We start from the raw sequence: 19,170 nt of genomic DNA, 5'->3' as shown, positions 1-19,170 counted from the left end.
CCTTTTAGTGTGCTTGTTGGGCACTTGGATGATGTCACTACAGAGATGAATACAGCACACATGGTTCTCACTGCCCTATGCATTCCCAAGAAAACAGTCCTCATAAACTGGAAAATAAAAATAATATTAAATTTAACCAATATAGAGACCATTTGATAGATCACATTAGTCTTGATACAGCCTCTGCCGCCACATTAGATAGATCTCTCTGGGCTCCTTTGGTCGGTTCCATCACCGATGGGGATGGGGGGTCGTGGTTTTGTCCCGCCTTTAATATGGTGGTTGGTGTGAGGGTAGGCCTGAGCTTGGGGCATCTGAGGTTTCCCAAGGGACGTTTTTCCTGGAGGACTGACCCGGGAGCTGTGGTCATGACCTGTTTGCGGCTCTGGTGGCTCTTGGGTGGTGTTTTCCTAGTGGCTGCATGAAGCAGGGCTGGGGGAGGGTCTGTGCTGGCAGACCTGGGTTACTGGCCATGCTTTCCATGCTCCAGAAAGGCTGAAAAAGGTGCCAAAACCATAACTAGTGTTGCATAATGAATAAACAACACTTCCAACAACCATTCATCTTGAACATGCAACTTGATCAACAACCTCCCCAACAGTTCTCAGTCAAACATAAAATTGTCGCTATGTATCTCTTGGGCCAATTTCACAGCCCTACCATTGAAGTACTTTGCAGATTTAGCAATAGATGAGACCCCACTTGTTATGCCCGGTTTGTTCAGGCCGTAGAGATTGATTCACAGAGTAACATTTTTAGCAACCAAATATATTAATTGTAAACTGAAAAAAGAACAAAAGAAAACTAGATGTTAACCTAAAACCAACATTTCACTTAAATTAGGAATGACTACAACACAAGTAGAAAGAAATTTAAATCAACAATTTGCTTGTGTATTTTTGGTCTGTTTTTATATTCGAAACAGGAACAGTCTCAAGAACAAGACAACATAGGATTTTGAAATGGTATCATAGGTGCATCCACTAAAAATCTTGAATAAATTCAAATCTCAGTGACCTTAACCTCAAAGTCAAGGTCAGAGGTCAGGTTTTCTGATAATCTTGTGAATGCAATAACTCTAGAAGGAAGTCATCTAGGATTTTCAAACTGATACAATACGTACATCTACTAAAAAACTTGGACGTGACCTACCACTTTGTGGCAGAGTTGCTTTAATTTCTAGCTGCCTCTATTACGTTACAAGCAACTAGTGGGACCACAGTGGAATGAACGACCTATTCTTTCACAAGTATAGGAGTAGCAGTCTGCATACCTAGGGGCTTGATTTTATACATTTGTGGCCATGGAAGTGACTGGAAAACTTGAAACCGATCATTTGGATGGGTACATGAATACTTTTGTAAAAACTGTGTATCAGATTGGAATAAAAATGGAAACTCTGCATCCATAGAGTAACAAACCAATGCCAAGCACTGGGGATTTACTTCTTGTTGCAGTATGGGCTCAGAAAGATAAAATGCTCTCCCGAATAAACCTCTTACTAGCCCCAATATCTTGCCGAATTTTAGAATGTCTATTTTCCATCCAAGGATACAAAATCATATGAGACAAAAGGTGCATGAATCTCATTAGTACAAGTAGGTGGCTATATACTGTTGACAGTAGTTCAGTTGACTTCACATACACTCGGAACCTACAGATATGCAGGGTAGCATAATAAATGGACAGTCAGCAGTGACAGATTTTAGTAGGATCAAACTTTCCAGTCATGTCCCCAGAACACCTTGCAGCACTGAGTGGACTCACACTACCCCTAGAGATCTCTTACATGTACACCTAAAATTCTCCTTTTGCTTCCATTCTGGGTGCTGGATCCTCATTATTTGTCAAAAAAATATTGATCATAATAGCATCTTCAGAAGCTGTGTTCACCATAATTTCTTTAATATAAGTAAACAGGTGAGCAGACAGAGTGCCCAAGCAAAATACACCATGGACAAGACATGAAAAAAACAAACAGGCTTGAAAAAAAAGACAAAAAAACAGTAATTACTCCATATAAAATAATAGCTGTTATTACCGCTCGTCAAACACAACAATGCATCCCCAGACAGAAAAAGATGCAGAATCATTGCCAAAGCTGTATAATGAATACACTGAAAAAAATGTTTTTTTGGCCCTGTAGTTATTATTTCAATTATCTATATAAATTTTACAAAAAAATAAAAATTCAGTGCTATTACTTTAAAATAGCAGTTTTTCTTGTAGTGCATTACTTGAAGATTGTTTGTAATTATGTGTCCTCAGTTTTGTATGTAAATTGAATCATTCGATCCAAGTAATATTCACTAAACCAATTCATTGGCTTAATTAGTTCATATTTCCAAGTAAAATGTAATGGAGTGACATCAGTGAATATGGCCACCTTCTCTGCATTCGGAGCATGACGTCAAAGCCCCTCCCCACATTTGAGCGGTCTTTCTTCAGACATACCATGGTCCACATTTCGACGGTTGGCAGACTTGACGGAAACGGGAAGAAGTGGAACCATGAATGTAAGTTTTAAGCGGAACAAACTTTGTACGTTCCTGTTGGCTCACCTACTTAAGTCAGTTTCTCCGCACTGAAAGAAGCTGCGCTAGCAAATAGTGTATTTTCCTGCTAGACTTGCTGACTAACTTTCCTGGCAGGAGGTATGTCCAGAATTTCCCACAGTACTTTACAGCTTAGATGGCCACCTAAACAACACACGCCTGCTGCCTTAACTAACGTCTTTGTGAATAAAACAACCACGGTCCAGTTTAAAATAATTGCTGCACCGCTGCCATGAGGTGTATTTTGAAAAAAACAAAACAAAAAAAACTCGATGTACGCACTCGATTTCACTCAAGTCTTCATATTGACCTGTTTTAAATTTGACACCGAGCTGACATATGTAAACAAAAAAAACCAAAAAAAATTAATATCAGTGTGCATCCTTGAGTTAGTAGAAATTAGTTGAAAAGCATATAGATAACCTTTTTTTTTTTTTTTTTTTTTTACAGAACATAGGACCTTCTGACTGCTAATTTGAACTCCACAAGGTAAGATCAAAATAGTAACGATTAGGTTTAACTTGTCACATAATTTCCTTGTGTGGCAGTTTGGTTTAATTTTGAGATGGTTAATTTGTCTGTTTAAGGTGCCACAACATGAGATGGATGTGTAAGATATGTAGCTTTGAGTCAGAGAAGAGGTTGGGATTGTTAAAACACTACAGACTAAAGCATGGAAATGGTGGTCGCAGCCAGTCAGTCCCTTGTCTTCACACTGATTGCCCTTGCTCGTTTAAAACATTTAATGCCCTTAAGACCCATTTGTCTCGACACCATGTGAAGATGGTCACACAAAGTGGACCTCTTTCATTTACTTGTCTACTTTGCTGCTCTGTTTTTTTTAATTCAGAGAAGCAGTATTTTATGAAACTCACCGAGTGGTCAGGGGTGTTCACTGATATGTTCACACACAAATCGCTACAAAAATGCTTTCCAACAGGTGTTTTACCATTTGTTGTAAAACTGTGGACCTATTTTTTCAAACGCCTCACACCTGTACATTCTTCCGCCGAGAGCTTGAATAATAGAATAGAATAGCGGCGGACTAATACCGTACATCACAGCACATCTAATACAAGTCAATGGAGTTGGACAAAAACTACAATAAAAACCAGTTGGAAAGTATCTTTTGCAGCGATTTTTGTGTGAACATATCAGTGAACACTCCTGACCACTCGGTGAGTTTCACGTCTTTGTAAACTAAAGTTTAATGCGTTTTAGGAAGGATTGTTCCAGTGCACCTATGCAGCCATTGTGGAGGTGGGGGTGTGCTACCACAGAAACCAAAAAAGCTCGGGCCAGCAGCATGTGTCCAAATTTCAATCAAAATCATTCGATTTCATCATAAACTGAAAACAGGGCTTTAAGTGTAAAATACTGAACTTGTCCTTTAATCTGATCAGTGTCTGTGTTGGCTGAAACTGTTTTCCTGATCCTGACACTGTGGCTACAATTAACAATTTATGCACATGATTGTCTCTATAAGTGTATACAAACCTGTCATCTCTCCCTTAATATGCGCTCAAAAGCAGAGAAATTTACAGAATTTTCAAAGTGACCCTCTGAGTGCAGCGAGATCCCTTCCTGCTGCCCATAGACTCCAATACAATTATTTCCCAAAATATTACTCTTGTGTGTGGGAATTCCTGTCCTTGACTGGTTAATATTGTGATAGGAGGTACTGATATGTTGCAAAAAATTCATTTGCATGTCCAGTGATGAGGCAGAAAACCTTCCTCACTGGGCAGAGACAGTTTCTGGACCCACAGATTATGACATGCACTGGACTCTTGTCTTAACACACATCGTTGAGAAATTCATGTTAAGTTGCACACTTCACAACGTTAGAATGTAGCTGCAGGCTTACATTCTCCATGGGTAACTTTCTGTTTACATCTGTATGTGCTGTTATGTATGTATGTTACATATGTTATGTTGTGTATTTTCTGCAATAAATTTTCTTTTTGTGTTTAATAGCATCATGTCGATGGCAGAAGGGACATTATCATTCGTTGCTTAGTTGAGTATCTTGGAGAGAGTGGAGAGGAGCTGATCAAAGACCATCAGGTATCTGATGATCATAATGACTGTATTAAAATTATTGTCTAACCTTATAATCTGGTCTTCACTTGTGATGATATATTGAAGGTCAAAGATTCTCTACACTCGCGATGTTTTTTTAAAAAAGACTCAAGATTAATATTTTTAATCAGGCTTTTAACTAATTTCTTAAATCTTTATGCTCTTACCCTTTATTTTTTAAATCATATTTAATCTTTATCTTATCTGCCTTAAACTTTAACTTGCCTTTTGTCTGATTTTTTTTCTGACTATTTAACGATCACTTATTAACTTTATTTTATGAGCAAAAGAGTATTTAATTTGATTATATCTTTATAACCTATTTTAATGATATAATGGTTCTGGTCTACCAACACGCGTGCCGTCCCATGGACAGCTCCAGGCTGGATGGCCCCCAAAAGTGATTTTCTTTGTCTCAGGGTCAGCCTCTGTGAAGCACGTTCTGTAACTTTATGTATGAAAAGTGCCATATGAATATTGTTTGATTTGAGTATACTAAATTGAGTATACCTCTTTTTTATTTTTACATTTTTTTCTCTTAACCTTTTCTTTTACTTGGAATCTATTCTAGTTATTTCTAATTGTGGTTTGTTTGTTTTCACAGGACGTCAGCCAAGAAGCATTGAAAGAGGACTGCAGTAATCACATGATGAAGATCATCATAATCCATCCCAATGTGGCACAGGAAAACCAAGATCCTGTGAACGTGTCGGTCATCATTGAGGGGACAGAAATTCTGGAGGACTGCGGAAGTGTGACAAACGCTTGCCTCCTGCTCATGGGTGTCATCTATGCTGTCAACTTAAGTTACCCACTGAAACTGAAATTGTCACGGACCCGGTTCCGGGGACTCGGGGTCCGTGAACAGTGTGGACCTTTATTATTATTATTATTATTATTAGCATTATCATTATTAGGATTGTCGTTATTATTATTATTATTATTGTTTTGGTGTGTTGTCTGCACTGCCTCTGATCTCTGTCCTCATCTGTATGTAGGCAGGTTTGTGTGTGTTTGTGTGTTGCTGTTTCTGTGGCCAAGTTACAGGCATCTTCAGGCCTGAGGGGCGTGGCCTAGCTCGAGGATTGGCCACACCCGAAGCCCTTGCCACACACCTGCTCCTCATCAGGGCTCGTCGGTGGAACTATTTAAAGGAGTGATGGAGCTTCCACCGACGCTGGATTATTGCGTTTGACTTCACGTCAGTCTTCTAGCTTGTAGGAAAGTGTGAGTGTATGCCTGCTAGGATATAGTGTGTTAACGGCTGCCTCTATTGTTTTCCCTCAGGAGGAGTGTGGAACGAGAGAGGGCAGTGAGCACGGGGAGTGCAGAGACACTGGAGCAGAGAGCACTACATGGGGACTTTTGGGAAGAAGACACAACACGGGAGTCAGGGACACTAGGGGATTTATTGTTGTTTACTTCACCACCTTGTAAATAAACACTGTTGCACTGAAGAGTCCGGCGTTTGGGTCCAATTTCCCCACATCCCCACGGTCTGCCAGCCAGACCGTGACAGAATAATCCAGCCATCATGGGCCCAGCGGACTCAAGGACCGTTTCACAGGAGGGGTTGCTCGCCCAGCTCTGGAATTACTGTCGGAGCATTATCCAGGTGGCAGATCCACATCAGAGACACATACAGGTCGTATTTTTTGATACTTTCCTGTCTTCAACCACCTTTTCTGTGAGCTTTTTGGACATTAAGAAATTAATTTCTATTATAACCATGCTGAGGGCAAGTTCCAGCTTTGAGCTTTTCGGTTTGGGCTGTCCGGGCGAGGAGGATGTGGCGACCTCCCTGGGGGCCCTTGCGGCCTGTTTCTTTTCTCATAGGCAGATAGCTTCCCCACCGTCGTTTGCGACTCACTTGTTGGACCCTCCATTGCAGGGGAAACAGCTCACACGCCCTCTGCACCTCACCACATCTCCACTCACCTCCGCGGCATCTGCTGAGTCGGCAGACAAAGGACCAGCTGCTCCAAACCACACAGCTGCTCTCCTGCCCGGCCGACTGGTGGAATCTCAGCCTTTCGCGCCGGCCCCGGCATCGTCAAAGAAGCGACGCTCGCGCCGCTGGCGCTCTTCACCGCAGCCGGATTTCCGGACTTCTCAACAGTCGGCTGTGGTGAGTCATTTGGACAATTTTTCTTTACACACCCCATCTGCCAACTCTACCTCGGACTGTGTGAATGCTAATGCTGTGACCCAGCTGTTAGCACAACCTGAAGCCATAGCACAGCACGTAACTCAGTCTGCTGCCCAGCACGAAACTCAGTCTGCTGCCCAGCACGAGACTCAGTCTGCTGCCCAGCACGAGACTCAGTCTGCTGCCCAGCACGAAACTCTGTCTTTAGTCCAGTCAGCCTTTCATCCTCATCCTCAGTTGGAGGTCGATATGTCTGCTGGACCTACTCTGCCACCATTTCACCAGTCTGTTGTTCCTGCATCGCTGTCCAGTCGACCACGAGTAGCTGCCACACCATCATCGCCTCCGCCCTCTGCAGCTACTTCTCCACCAGCGTCCCATCAGATTGCAGCGACCGCGGCACTCTCGGCTTCACCTTCCACATCGCCCGCTCAACCATCATCTTCACCACCTGCAGCTACCGCATCACCATCTTCGCCTCCGAATCGACCATCCGTAGCAGCGCCGCTGCCGGAGGGGCAGCTCAGCGAGCCGGAGGAGCTCAGCGAGCCGGAGGAGCCCGCCTCGCCGACTGTGGAGCTCAGCGAGCCGGAGGAGCTCAGCGAGCCGGAGGAGCCCACCTCGCCGACTGTGGAGCTCAGCGAGCCGGAGGAGCTCAGCGAGCGGGAGGAGCTCAGCGAGCGGGAGGAGCCCGCCTCGCCGACTGTGGAGCTCAGCGAGCCGGAGGAGCTCAGCGAGCGGGAGGAGCCCGCCTCGCCGACTGTGGAGCTCAGCGAGCCGGAGGAGCTGAGCGAGCCGGAGGAGCCCGCCTCGCCGACTGTGGAGCTCAGCGAGCCGGCGGAGCTCAGCGAGCGGATGGAGCCCGCACCACCTGAGGAGGAGCTCTGTGAGCCAGAGCCGGAATTCGGCGAGCGGGAGGAGCGGCTACCATCAAGAGAGGGGCCCGGCGGGCCGGAGAAGCGCGCACCGCCTGAGCTGGAGCTGCAGGGGCCGGAGCTGCAGCAGGAGCAGGAGCTCGGAGAGCGAGAGGAGTGCCCGCCATCGAGAGAGGGGCTCGGCAGGCCGGAGGAGCGTGCACAGCCATCGAAGGTCGGCGGGCGGGAGGAATCCGATCAGTCTACGCGGGGGGTCAGTGTGCAGGGTCCACGTCCAGCGCGCCCTCCACGCCGTCCACGTCCAGCGCGCCGGGCGTCATGGGCTGTTCTACTCTGTCACCCGCCAGAGCTGCAACACTGCTGCTACCGGACCCATGGCCGCCCGCCGCAGCTGCCACGCCACCGCGACTGGATCCGTGGCAGGCCACCGGACCTGCAGCGCCGCTGCCACTGGATCAGTGGCAGGCCCCCTGAACCGTTTTGTCGCTGCTGCCGGACCCATGGCCGTCCGCCGGAGATCCAGCGTTCCCTCCAATGGACTAGAGGTAGGCCTCCTGAACTGTATTCTGCCTCTGCCTACCCACAGCAGGTCTCGCCTGTTTTTCCGCCCACTGGGTCGGCAGCCAGAACTGTTTGCTGTCATTGGAGCGGGGTTGGACTACTGAACTGAGTTTTTTTTCATTTTTTGTTGTTTAGTGGTGTTGTCGGAGAGGTTTTGGGGCCCTCCGTCCTGGACCCCCCGCCGCCCGCCCTGGGTTGGTTGTACTGTGGTTTTTGGTTTTTGGGTTTTAGTTTTGGGGTCGTCGGGAGTCGACCCTTAGAGGGGGGGTACTGTCACGGACCCGGTTCCGGGGACTCGGGGGTCCGTGAACAGTGTGGACCTTTATTATTATTATTATTATTATTATTATTAGCATTATCATTATTAGGATTGTCGTTATTATTATTATTATTATTTTGGTGTGTTGTCTGCACTGCCTCTGATCTCTGTCCTCATCTGTATGTAGGCAGGTTTGTGTGTGTTTGTGTGTTGCTGTTTCTGTGGCCAAGTTACAGGCATCTTCAGGCCTGAGGGGCGTGGCCTAGCTCGAGGATTGGCCACACCCGAAGCCCTTGCCACACACCTGCTCCTCATCAGGGCTCGTCGGTGGAACTATTTAGAGGAGTGATGGAGCTTCCACCGACGCTGGATTATTGCGTTTGACTTCACGTCAGTCTTCTAGCTTGTAGGAAAGTGTGAGTGTATGCCTGCTAGGATATAGTGTGTTAACGGCTGCCTCTATTGTTTTCCCTCAGGAGGAGTGTGGAACGAGAGAGGGCAGTGAGCACGGGGAGTCCAGAGACACTGGAGCAGAGAGCACTACACGGGGACTTTTGGGAAGAAGACACAACACGGGAGTCAGGGACACTAGGGGATTTATTGTTGTTTACTTCACCACCTTGTAAATAAACACTGTTGCACTGAAGAGTCCGGCGTTTGGGTCCAATTTCCCCACATCCCCACGGTCTGCCAGCCAGACCGTGACAGAAATATACGTTTGAGGTATTTCAGAAGCTGTTTCTTGAGCTTGACATCCTTAAAATGTCACCAAAGGTCCAGTCTCTCCACAAGAAACTTTTAGCGCGAGTGTTCCAGTGTTATTTGTGCTTTTGTCCAGCACAATTAATTTGTTTGCATTTTGTCTGTTTTCTGACAGTAATTTCAAGTGTTGCTCAGTTTTATACAAGTTCTTTCTGTCCTGAACGTTCTGAAAATGTCTGCAAAGGTAGTGATTGCAACTGTTAATGGACAGAGTTGATGTATGTGTTCTGAAAGTTGATTAGAAGAAAGGGGACAGTGCACACTGAGTTTTTGAATAGCATGTTTTCTTTTTTTGTATATGTGTATATGCTCTGTTTTGAAATTTGCGAGCAAGAAGTTCTATGGCCATGTTTTTTGTGGTTATAATGTTATGTAGATATTTTAAATATATCTATGCCATTTCAACTGTGAAATAAAAGTGTCCCTTAAGCTGCAAATATTTGTTTTGGAAAATATTGATTTATTATTTAATAGAATAATAAAAATATTTATTCAATTTGATTAATATTAACTAGTACATTCATAATAAATATTACTTAAAAATTACATAGAATATAACAAAGAAAAGATGAGTAAGAAACACAAAGAAATATCAGCAATGTTCACTTGGGTTTTGTAATTGGATGCAATGGTATTCTGAGTAAAAGTTACAATCTATAGATGGGTATTGCCAGTGCAATTTACTTGTGTATTTCACATAAAACATAGATGGTTCTAGTAAGTAAATATTACTTAGAAATAGCCCGAGTAAAGATTACAAGCACTTTCTGTGTGGAAAAAGTTGCCTAGCTTTTTTTAAGTAAATGTCACTCCAATTTTTTTTCAGTGTAACCAATGTATTCATTATAAACTAAAAAAACAAGGCTAGGGTCTTCACATCAGATTTAATCACTAAAGTCCACCTTTATACAGTCTAGGTGTTGAAAACTAGCCATGATATCTCTGCTTATATCTTGGTGAATTCAGCTGACTAAATCCACAAAGAGCAGCAGCACAGGTCAGATGACCAGGGCTGAGCCGAGCAGCATGGAACTGAATAGCTACCGAGCTAAACCACGATAACTCAAACATGCAATCTTCCACAACGCTGCCTGTGTCTTGGGTCCTTTGTATCAGTGTGGTGTCAAAACCCAGGCTTGGCATGACATACCATTTAGCCATTTGACTACAGTGCACAGGGCAGTGCCCTTGCACACCATTTCTGCAAACAAAGAGCCAGTGGTTTCTTTCTTTTGGGGGGGGGGGTACATATATATATTTGTGATATATATGCTGTGTATGCTCTATATGAAGTGAAACCTAAAACATATCATTTGCATTTAGAAAATATGAAAGATGAACAGTTAACAGACATGTAGGCAGAGACACACTTAGAAGCAGAGGGGTCTTTGTGGGGTCTTTACCTTATAATACAATACAAGGTACTTCACAATATAAATTGCCATGAGGTGACTGTTAGCGTGGTTTGGCGCTATATAAATAAAATTGAATTGAACTGAATTGAACAGCATAAACTACTAAGCCTTTAAGATACAACACCAATATGTGTTATAATCTATTGCCTTTGTCTGTGTCATTCTGTTTATACCAGGGTCATTCCCACCCAGAAATATTTTCATATTGAAAAACATAGCAAATCTACTCTTTCTGATGTGTCCAATAAATAAAGAGTTGCATCATCTTCTGCTTGCCTTTCACATGGAAACCAGCACAGATGCTATTGCTGGCTTGATAGAAGCCATAACAGCAGCACCAGGGGTAAAACAGTGCTGGAATTAATCTTGTGGCATACTCCACTTGAAGCCGTAGTTGTAGATACAGCAGTTGTACTTGTGGATGCTGTAGTTGCAGTAGATGTAGTTGTTGGTACAACAGTTGTAGTAGTTGATGTATTAGTTGATGCAGCAGCTGTGGCAGAAAAAAATTGACAAATTGAGAAGTCACTCTAAAACATTTGAGACTTTTTGATCAAACATCACAAAATATTACTCACATGTGTCATTGACAGTGATGGAGGCCCTTTCGATGTCAAAGCCTGAAACGTTTGAGGCTGTACTGTTCAAAACATTGCTAATCGCAGTGTTGTTTGGTACAGATGTGTTTACAAACTGAAGTTCTATGGTGTTGATGACTGATCCCTGCCTGTAAATGCAGAGACAAAATTTATAGTTTGGAATATTTTGGGCTTTAGGTCAGTGCTCTTAATGTTGTATGTCAAAATACTGAAATTACCTGAAGCTCACAACATTCAAGGAGACCAAGGAAGGGAACGCAATTCTGTAAGGAGGTTCCAGCTGCAGGCACAAAGGAGAATTTTCTTAAAATTCTGTTAATATGGTTTTATATGTGACAAACTGTACAGTAAAATATGACAGTAGCCTGATGAGCACTTGACCCCTATGGCGAGTAGCTATGGTGGAACAGTCCAAAGATGGGCTTGCTATATTAGTTTTGCACTCTTTTGCCCAATAGTTTAATGTGTCTCCTCCCAAGGAGGATGATGAGAATACAGATTCAAACCCAAGACCGTCCTGCTGCGAGGCAACAGTGATAACTACCATGCCATTGTGCTGCCCTTTCTAAAAGAAATTGGGGGAAACTGGAAAAACGTTCACAGATTTTAAATTAATGCATTTTAACAACTTCATACAGTTTTATTATGTTTATTATCAATCTTCTGGTGAGAGAAATGTAGTGCTTTTTGTCTTAAATATGTGCTGTAAAGTCAAGTTCAATGTATGAGGTGGAGATGCGAAAGACAGTAGACAAGCGAAAGAAAGAGAATCTTGTATCTGTATTTGTTAAAGTAAAAAGCTTTCTTCAAATATGAAGTGAGAACCAACATCTTAAGAGTTTGTCTCCTTTGAGAGAAGAATAAAAATCCAACAATAATAATAAGACTGTGGATCAATAGCTCAAAAGCACATCAATAAATCTTTGGAAAAAGTTTTCCAAAGTTTTCCAATGGTGCAAGCAAACATTCTCTAGTTGACTTGTTCCGCCTGTAAATCAATGAAATCCTGTATTGAGCATGTAGTATTTTAATGGTCTGCTACTCGTCGCCCTCGCAGGAACCCTAATTGGGCTGTCAACCACCAATCTCTAGCCCACCTGACCAGGGCGCCCACCGCGATTAGCAAAAAAGAAAATACTCCACTCATCTTCGGCCTTCTAAACATCCGCTCACTGACAAATAAGGGACCTCTCATCCAACACTTCCTATCTGACTGTAAGTTTGACTTTTTCTGTTTAACTGAAACCTGGCAACAACCTGATGACTTTTCTCAGCTAAATGAATCTACTCCTCCGGGGTTTGTTTACTTTTCTAAACCTCGCTGCTCAGGTCGTGGGGGTGGTCTCGCGATCATTTGTCGCCAGCACTTGAAAGTCCTGCCAGTGAATGTTGACACCTTTAGTTCCCTAGAATGCCTTGCATGTGAGCTGACTGGAGCTATTCCCACAATCATAGTTACTTCCTAATTTTTCTGATATTTCTGAGTTTATATGTAAATCAAAGCCTGCCACAATGTATCTTCACCCTATGCCTATAGGGCTTGTGAAACCCTGCCTCTCTTTTTTACTCCCACTCATCTCTGCTATCATCCACTCTTCACTCACCACCGGTGTCGTTCCCTCCTTATTCAAGATCGCTTCAGTCACTCCCATACTGAAACAACCCTCTTTAGACCCTTACAATTTTAACAACCTCTGTCCGATTTCAAATCTACCCTTCATCTGTAAAATACTCGAAAAAGTAGTTGCAGTACAACTTCATTCACACCTGATCTTGTGCTTTGTTTTGTTGTTCTTCATTGTGTCATTGTTCTATTATGTGTTTTTATCTATTGTACAATGTCCTTGGGTGTCTTGAAAGGAGCGTTATAAAAAAATTTATTATTATCATTATTAATGTCTTTTCTTTAGACACATGCTTCATTCTACTTTCCACAAAGTAAAAAACATACCTGTGCCTTTATAATTGCAGCTCGAGTTTTAAAAGCTTCAGATGATGAATTCAACAAGTCAGTTGTAAAATTACTTTCAATGGATCTGAAAACAACAAGAACGGGGGTGGTGAAAGCAGTCGTTGACGTAGAGACTGGGACTGAGGTGGTGGTGGCAGATGTAGTTGTGGTGGCAGCTGTTGTTGTTGTTGTAGTTGGTGCTGTGGTGGTAGTGGCTGCCGTTGTTGTTGTTGTTGTGGCACGTGTTGTGGTGGTGGTGGCAGCTGTTGTGGTGATGGCAGCTGTTGTTTTTGTAGTTGGTGCTGTGGTGGTAGTGGGAGCCGTTGTTGTTGTTGTTGTGGCAGGTGTTGTGGCGGTGGTCGCCGCGGTTGTGGTGGTGGCAGCTGTTGTTTTTGTAGTTGGTGCTGTGGTGGTAGTGGGAGCCGTTGTTGTTGTTGTTGTGGCAGCTGTTGTGGTGGTGGTGGCAGCTGTGGTGGTGGTGGCAGCTGTTGTTGTTGTAGTGGCTGGGGCTGTGCTGGTGGTGGCTGCCGTTGTTGTTGTTGTGGCAGGTGTTGTGGTGGTGGTGGCCGCTGTGCTGGTGGTGGCTGCTGTTGTTGTTGTTGTGGAAGGTGTTGTGGTGGGGGTGGCCGCTGTTGTTGTGGTGGCAGCTGTTGTTGTTGTGGCAGGTGTTGTGGTGGTGGTGGCAGCTGTAGTGGTGGTGGTAGCTGTTGTTGTTGTAGTGGCTGGGGCTGTGGTGGTGGTTGTGGTGGCTGCCGTTGTTGTTGTTGTGGCAGGTGTTGTGGTGGTGGTGGCCGCTGTTGTGGTGGTGGCAGCTGTTGTTGTTGTAGTTGGTGCTGTGGTGGTAATGGGAGCCGTTGTTGTTGTTGTTGTGGCAGGGGTTGTGGTGGTGGTGGCAGCCGTTGTTGTCGTAGTTGCTGGGGCTGCGGTGGTGGTGGCAGGTGTTGTTGTTGTTGTCAAAGGAGCAGCCGTTGTTGTCGTAGTTGCTGGGGCTGTGGTGGTGGTGGTGGCAGCTGTTGTTGTTGTTGTTGTGGCAGGTGTTGTGGTGGTGGTGACCGCTGTTGTGGTGGTGGAAGCTGTTGTTGTTGTTGTTGTGGCAGGGGTTGTGGTGGTGGTGGCAGCCGTTGTTGTCGTAGGTGCTGGGGTTGTGGTGGTGGTGGCAGCCGTTGTTGTCGTAGTTGCTGGGTTTGTTGTGGTGGCAGCTGTTGTTGTCGTAGTTGGGGCTTTGGTGGTAGTGGGAGCTGTTGTTGTTGTTGTTGTGGCAGGTGTTGTGGTGGTGGTGGCAGCTGTAGTGGTGGTGGCAGCTGTTGTTGTTGTAGTTGCTGGGGATGTGGTGGCTGCCGTTGTTGTTGTTGTGGCAGGTGTTGTGGTGGTGGTGGCAGCTGTTGTTGTTGTAGTTGGTGCTGTGGTGGTAGTGGGAGTTGTTGTTGTTGTTGTTGTTGTGGCACGTGCTGTGGTGGTGGTGGCCGCTGTTGTGGTGGTTGCAGCTGTTGTTGATGTTGTTGTGGCAGGAGTGGTGGTGGTGGTGGCAGCTGTTGTTGTTGTAGTTAGTGCTGTGGTGGTAGTGGGAGCCGTTGTTGTTGTGGCAGGGGTTGTGGTGGCCGCTGTTGTGGTGGTGGCAGCTGTTGTTGTTGTAGCTGGTGCTGTGGTGGTAATGGGAGCTGTTGTTATTGTTGTTGTGGCAGGGGTTGTGGTGGTGGTGGCAGCCGTTGTTGTTGTTGTTGTCAAAGGAGCAGTGGTAGTTGTGGCAGCTGTTGTTGTTGTTGTTGTGGCCGGTGTTGTGGTGGCAGCTGTTGTTGTTGTAGTGGCTGGGGCTGTGGTGGTGGTGGCTGACGTTGTTGTTGTTGTGGAAGGGGTTGTGGTGGTGGTGGTGGCAGCTGTGCTGGTGGTGGCAGCTGTTGTTGTTGTTGTGGCCGCTGTTGTGGTGGTGGCAGCTGTTGTTGTTGTAGTTGGTGCTGTGGTGGTAGTGGGAGCCGTTGTTGTTGTCGTTGTGGCAAGGGTTGTGGTGGTGGTGGCAGCCGTTGTTGTCGTAGTTGCTGGGGTTGCGGTGGTGGTGGCAGCAGCCGTTGTTGTTGTTGTTGTTGTTGTGGCAGGTGTTGTGGTGGTGGTGGCAGCCGTTGTTGTTGTAGTTGCTGGGGCTGCGGTGGTGGTGGTAGCCGTTGTTGTTGTTGTCACAGGAGCAGTTGTAGTTGTCGCAGCTGTTGTTGTTGTTGTTGTGGCAGGTGTTGTGGTGGTGGTGGTGGCCACTGTTGTGGTGGTGGCAGCTGTTGTTGTTGTTGTTGTGGCAGGGGTTGTGGTGGTGGTGGCAGCTGTTGTTGTTGTAGTGACAGGGGATGTGGTGGTGCTGGCAGCCATTGTTGAGGTAGTTGCTGGGGCTGAGGTGGTGGTAGCCGTCGTTGTTGTCACAGGAGCAGTGGTAGTGGGAGCCGTTGTTGTTGTTGTTGTGGCAGGTGTTGTGGTGGTGGTGGCAGCTGTGGTGGTAGTCGCAGCTGATGTTGTTGTTGTAGTTGGTGCTGCGGTGGTAGTGGGAGCCGTTGTTGTTGTTGTTGTGGCAGGTGTTGTGGTGGTGGTGGCAGGTGTTGTTGTTGTAGTGGCTGGAGCTGTGGTGGAGGTGGCAGCCGTTGTTGTTGTTGTTGTGGCAGGTGTTGTGGTGGTGGTGGCCGCTGTGGTTGTTGTTGTGGCTGGGGCTGTGGTGGTGGTGGCAGCTGTTGTTGTTGTAGTAGCTGGGGCTGTGGGGGTGGTGGGAGCAGTGGTTGTTGTTGTGGCCGGGAATGTGGTGGTGGCAGCTGTTGTTGTTGTAGTTGGTGCTGTGGTGGTAGTGGGAGCCGTTGTTGTTGTTGTTGTGGCAGGGGTTGTGGTTGTGGTGGAGGTGGCAGCCGTTGTTGTCGTAGTGGCTGGGGCTGCGGTGGTGGTGGCAGCCGTTGTTGTTGTTGTCACAGGAGCAGTTGTAGTTGTCGCAGCCATTGTTGTTGTTGTTGTGGCAGGTGTTGTGGTGGTGGTGGCAGCTGTGGTTGTTGTTGTGGCTGTGGTGGTGGTGGCAGCTGTGGTTATTGTTGTGGTTGGGGCTGTGGTGGTGGTGGCAGCTGTTGTTGTTGTAGTAGTAGCTGGGGCTGTGGTGGTGGTGGGAGCAGTGGTGGTTGTTGTGGCCGGGGATGTGGTGGTGGTGGCAGCTGTGGTTGTTGTAGTGGCAGGGGATGTGGTGGTGGTGGCAGCTGTGGTTGTTGTAGTGGCTGGAGCTGTGGTGGTTGTGGCTGCTGTGGTGGTGGTAGCAGCTGTTGTTATTGTAGTGGCTGGGGCTGTGGTGGTGGTGGCAGCCGCTGTTGTTGTTGTGGCAGGTGTTGTGGCAGGTGTTGTGGTGGTGGTGGCCGCTGTGGTGGTGGTGGCAGCTGTTGTTGTTGTGGTGACTGCGGCTGTGGTGGTGCTGGCAGCCATTGTTGACGTAGTTGCTGGGGCTGTGGTGGTGGTAGCCGTCGTTGTTGTCACAGGAGCAGTGGTAGTGGGAGCCGTTGTTGTTGTTGTTGTGGCAGGTGTTGTGGTGGTGGTGGCAGCTGTGGTTGTGGTGGCAGCTATTGTTGTTGTTGTAGTTGGTGCTGCGGTGGTAGTGGGAGCCGTTGTTGTTGTTGTTGTGGCAGGTGTTGTGGTGGTGGTGGCAGCTGTGGTTGTGGTGGCAGCTGTGGTTGTTGTAGTAGCTGGGGCTGTGGTGGTGGTGGAGCAGTAGTTGTTGTTGTGGCCGGGGATGTGGTTGTGGTGGCAGCTGTTGTTGTTGTAGTGACTGCGGCTGTGGTGGTGCTGGCAGCTATTGTTGACGTAGTTGCTGGGGCTGTGGTGGTGGTGGTAGCCGTCGTTGTTGTCACAGGAGCAGTGGTAGTGGGAGCCGTTGTTGTTGTTGTTGTTGTGGCAGGTGTTGCGGTGGTGGTCGCAGCTGTTGTTGTTGTTGTTGCTGGGGCTGTGGTGGTGGTGGCAGCTGTGGTTGTGGTGGCAGCTATTGTTGTTGTTGTAGTTGGTGCTGCGGTGGTAGTGGGAGCCGTTGTTGTTGTTGTTGTGGCAGGTGTTGTGGTGGTGGTGGCCGCTGTTGTTGTGGCAGGTGCTGTGGTGGTGGTGGTAGCTGTGGTTGTTGTTGTGGCCGGGGATGTGGTTGTGGTGGCTGCTGAGGTTGTTGTAGTGGCAGGGGATGTGGTACTGGTGGCAGGTGTTGTTGTTGTTGTGGCTGGGGCTGTGGTGGTGGTGGGAGCATTAGTTGTTGTAGTGGCTGGGGATGTGGTGGTTGTGGCTGCTGTGGTGGTAGTGGCAGCTGTTGTTGTTGTAGTGGCTGGTAATGTGATGGTGGCGGTCGCAGCTATGGTTGTTGTTGTGGCTGTGGTGGTGGTGGGAGCAGTAGTTGTTGTTGTGGACGGGGCTGTGGTGGTGGTGGACGCTGTGGTTGTTGTTGTGGTCAGGGCTGTGGTGGTGGTGGCAGGTGTGGTTGTTGTAGTGGCAGGGGATGTGGTGGTGGTGGGAGCCGTTGTTGTTGTTGTTGTGGCTGGGGCTGTGGTGGTGGTGGGAGCAGTAGTTGTTGTAGTGACCGGGGATGTGGTGGTGGTGGCAGCAGTGGTTGTTGTTGTGGCCGGGGATGTGGTGGTGGTGGCAGCTGTGGTTGTTGTTGTAGACGGGGATGTGGTGGTGGTGGCAGCTGTGGTTGTTGTTGTGGCCGGGGATGTGGTGGTTGTGGCTGCTGTGGTGGTGGTTGCAGCTGTTGTTGTTGTTGTGGCCGGGGATGTGGTGGTGGTGGCTGCTGTTGTTGTTGTTGTGGCCGGGGCTGTGGTAGTGGTGGACGCTTTGGTTGTTGTAGTGGCAGGGGATGTGGTGGTGGTGGACGCTGTCGTTGTTGTTGTGGCCGGGGATGTGGTGGTTGTGGGAGCTGTGGTTGTGGTGGCAGCTGTTGTTGTTGTAGTAGCTGGGGCTGTGGTGGTGGTGACAACCGTTGTCGTTGTTGTCACAGGAGCAGTGGTAGTTGTGGCAGCTGTTGTTGTTGTTGTAGTTGGTGCTGCGGTGGTAGTGGGAGCAATTGTTGTTGTTGTGGCAGGTGTTGTGGTGGTGGTGGCAGCTGTTGTTGTTGTTGTGGCTGGGGCTGTGGTGGTGGTGGCAGCTGTGGTTGTTGTTGTGGCCGGGGATGTGGTGGTTGTGGCTGCTGTGGTGGTGGTGGGAGAATTAGTTGTTGTAGTGGCCGGGGATGTGGTGATGGTGGCAGCTGTTGTTGTGGTAGTGACTGGGGCTGGGGTGGTGCTGGCAGCCATTGTTGACGTAGTTGCTGGGGCTGTGGTGGTGGTAGCCGTCGTTGTTGTCACAGGAGCAGTGGTAGTGGGAGCCGTTGTTGTTGTTGTTGTGGCAGGTGTTGTGGTGGTGGTGGCCGCTGTGGTGGTGGTCGCAGCTGTTGTTGTTGTTGTGGCTGGGGATGTGGTGGTGGTGGCAGCTGTGGTTGTGGTGGCAGCTGTCGTTGTTGTTGTTGTAGTTGGTGCTGCGGTGGTAGTGGGAGCCGTTGTTGTTGTGGCAGGTGTGGTGGTGGTGGTGGCAGCTGTTGTTGTTGTAGTGGCTGGAGCTGTGGTGGAGGTGGCAGCCATTGTTGTTGTTGTTGTAGTTGGTGCTGCGGTGGTAGTGGGAGCCGTTGTTGTTGTGGCAGGTGTTGTGGTGGTGGTGGCCGCTGTTGTTGTGGCCGGGGATGTGGTTGTGGTGGCTGCTGAGGTTGTTGTAGTGGCAGGGGATGTGGTACTGGTTGCAGGTGTTGTTGTTGTTGTGGCTGGGGCTGTGGTGGTGGTGGGAGCATTAGTTGTTGTATTGGCTGGGGATGTGGTGGTGGTGGCAGCTGTGGTCGTTGTTGTGGCCGGGGATGTGGTTGTGGTGGCAGCTGTGGTTGTTGTAGTGGCAGGGGATGTGGTGGTGGTGGCAGGTGTTGTTGTTGTTGTGGCTTGGGCTGTGGTGGTGGTTGGAG

General features: G+C 47.4%; 3 protein-coding genes across 5 annotated transcripts; 2 read left to right on the top strand and 1 right to left on the bottom strand.

The window, feature by feature from the left end:
* Positions 1–1,111: 1,111 nt before the first annotated feature.
* LOC109196490 (uncharacterized) lies at positions 1,112–9,463 on the top strand. Of its 2 annotated transcripts, none has more exons than XR_003218979.1 (4): positions 1,112–2,516; positions 3,006–3,044; positions 4,533–4,622; positions 5,242–5,462. XR_003218979.1 is itself a non-coding variant. In XM_025905400.1 (4 exons), the coding sequence occupies exons 1-4, from the start codon at positions 2,511–2,513 to the stop codon at positions 9,445–9,447; spliced, it is 573 nt and encodes a 190-aa protein (XP_025761185.1). In that variant the 5' UTR covers positions 2,448–2,510; the 3' UTR covers positions 9,448–9,463. The 2 variants fall into 2 exon arrangements, 1 of the variants encoding a protein (XP_025761185.1); XM_025905400.1 differs by lacking the exon at positions 3,006–3,044 and adding an exon at positions 9,192–9,463 and having other exon boundaries at positions 2,448–2,516.
* Positions 5,474–9,283, top strand: LOC112841686 (histone-lysine N-methyltransferase 2D-like). Of its 2 annotated transcripts, none has more exons than XR_003218978.1 (2): positions 5,474–8,871; positions 8,958–9,283. XR_003218978.1 is itself a non-coding variant. In XM_025905397.1 (2 exons), the coding sequence occupies exon 2, from the start codon at positions 6,172–6,174 to the stop codon at positions 8,329–8,331; it is 2,160 nt and encodes a 719-aa protein (XP_025761182.1). In that variant the 5' UTR covers positions 5,474–5,838; positions 5,925–6,171; the 3' UTR covers positions 8,332–9,283. The 2 variants fall into 2 exon arrangements, 1 of the variants encoding a protein (XP_025761182.1); XM_025905397.1 differs by having other exon boundaries at positions 5,474–5,838; positions 5,925–9,283.
* A 67-nt stretch (positions 9,464–9,530) lies between the features above and the next one.
* Positions 9,531–17,439, bottom strand: LOC112843069 (mucin-2-like). The gene is made up of 5 exons (XM_025900794.1): positions 17,420–17,439; positions 13,209–16,563; positions 11,476–11,537; positions 11,237–11,385; positions 9,531–11,151 (listed from the first exon to the last, which is right to left on the bottom strand). The coding sequence occupies exons 1-5, from the start codon at positions 17,437–17,439 to the stop codon at positions 10,961–10,963; spliced, it is 3,777 nt and encodes a 1,258-aa protein (XP_025756579.1). The 3' UTR covers positions 9,531–10,960.
* Between the last annotated feature and the right edge of the window lie 1,731 nt (positions 17,440–19,170).

Source organism: Oreochromis niloticus, linkage group LG3 (assembly GCF_001858045.2).
Source record: "Oreochromis niloticus isolate F11D_XX linkage group LG3, O_niloticus_UMD_NMBU, whole genome shotgun sequence".
Taxonomy (NCBI): domain Eukaryota; kingdom Metazoa; phylum Chordata; class Actinopteri; order Cichliformes; family Cichlidae; genus Oreochromis; species Oreochromis niloticus.
The sequence above is the reverse complement of the archived record's forward strand: the minus strand, read 5'-3'. Positions and strand labels throughout refer to the sequence as shown.

What these genes read in the sequence shown, in the direction of transcription:
- LOC109196490 (XM_025905400.1), top strand. An exon ending in AGCTGATCAAAGACCATCAG is followed by an intron (nt 4,623 to 5,241) that starts GTATCTGATGAT and finishes TTGTTTTCACAG; the next exon opens with GACGTCAGCCAAGAAGCATT. An exon ending in AGTTACCCACTGAAACTGAA is followed by an intron (nt 5,463 to 9,191) that starts ATTGTCACGGAC and finishes ACCGTGACAGAA; the next exon opens with ATATACGTTTGAGGTATTTC.
- LOC112841686 (XM_025905397.1), top strand. Translation starts at nt 6,172, where the DNA reads ATGGGCCCAGCGGACTCAAGGACCGTTTCACAGGAGGGGTTGCTCGCC.
- LOC112843069 (XM_025900794.1), bottom strand. Translation starts at nt 17,439, where the DNA reads ATGCTCCCACCACCACCACA. An exon ending in ATGCTCCCACCACCACCACA is followed by an intron (nt 16,564 to 17,419) that starts GCCCCAGCCACA and finishes AGCGGCCACCAC; the next exon opens with CACCACAACACCTGCCACAA. An exon ending in CATCACTGTCAATGACACAT is followed by an intron (nt 11,152 to 11,236) that starts GTGAGTAATATT and finishes TTTCTGCCACAG; the next exon opens with CTGCTGCATCAACTAATACA.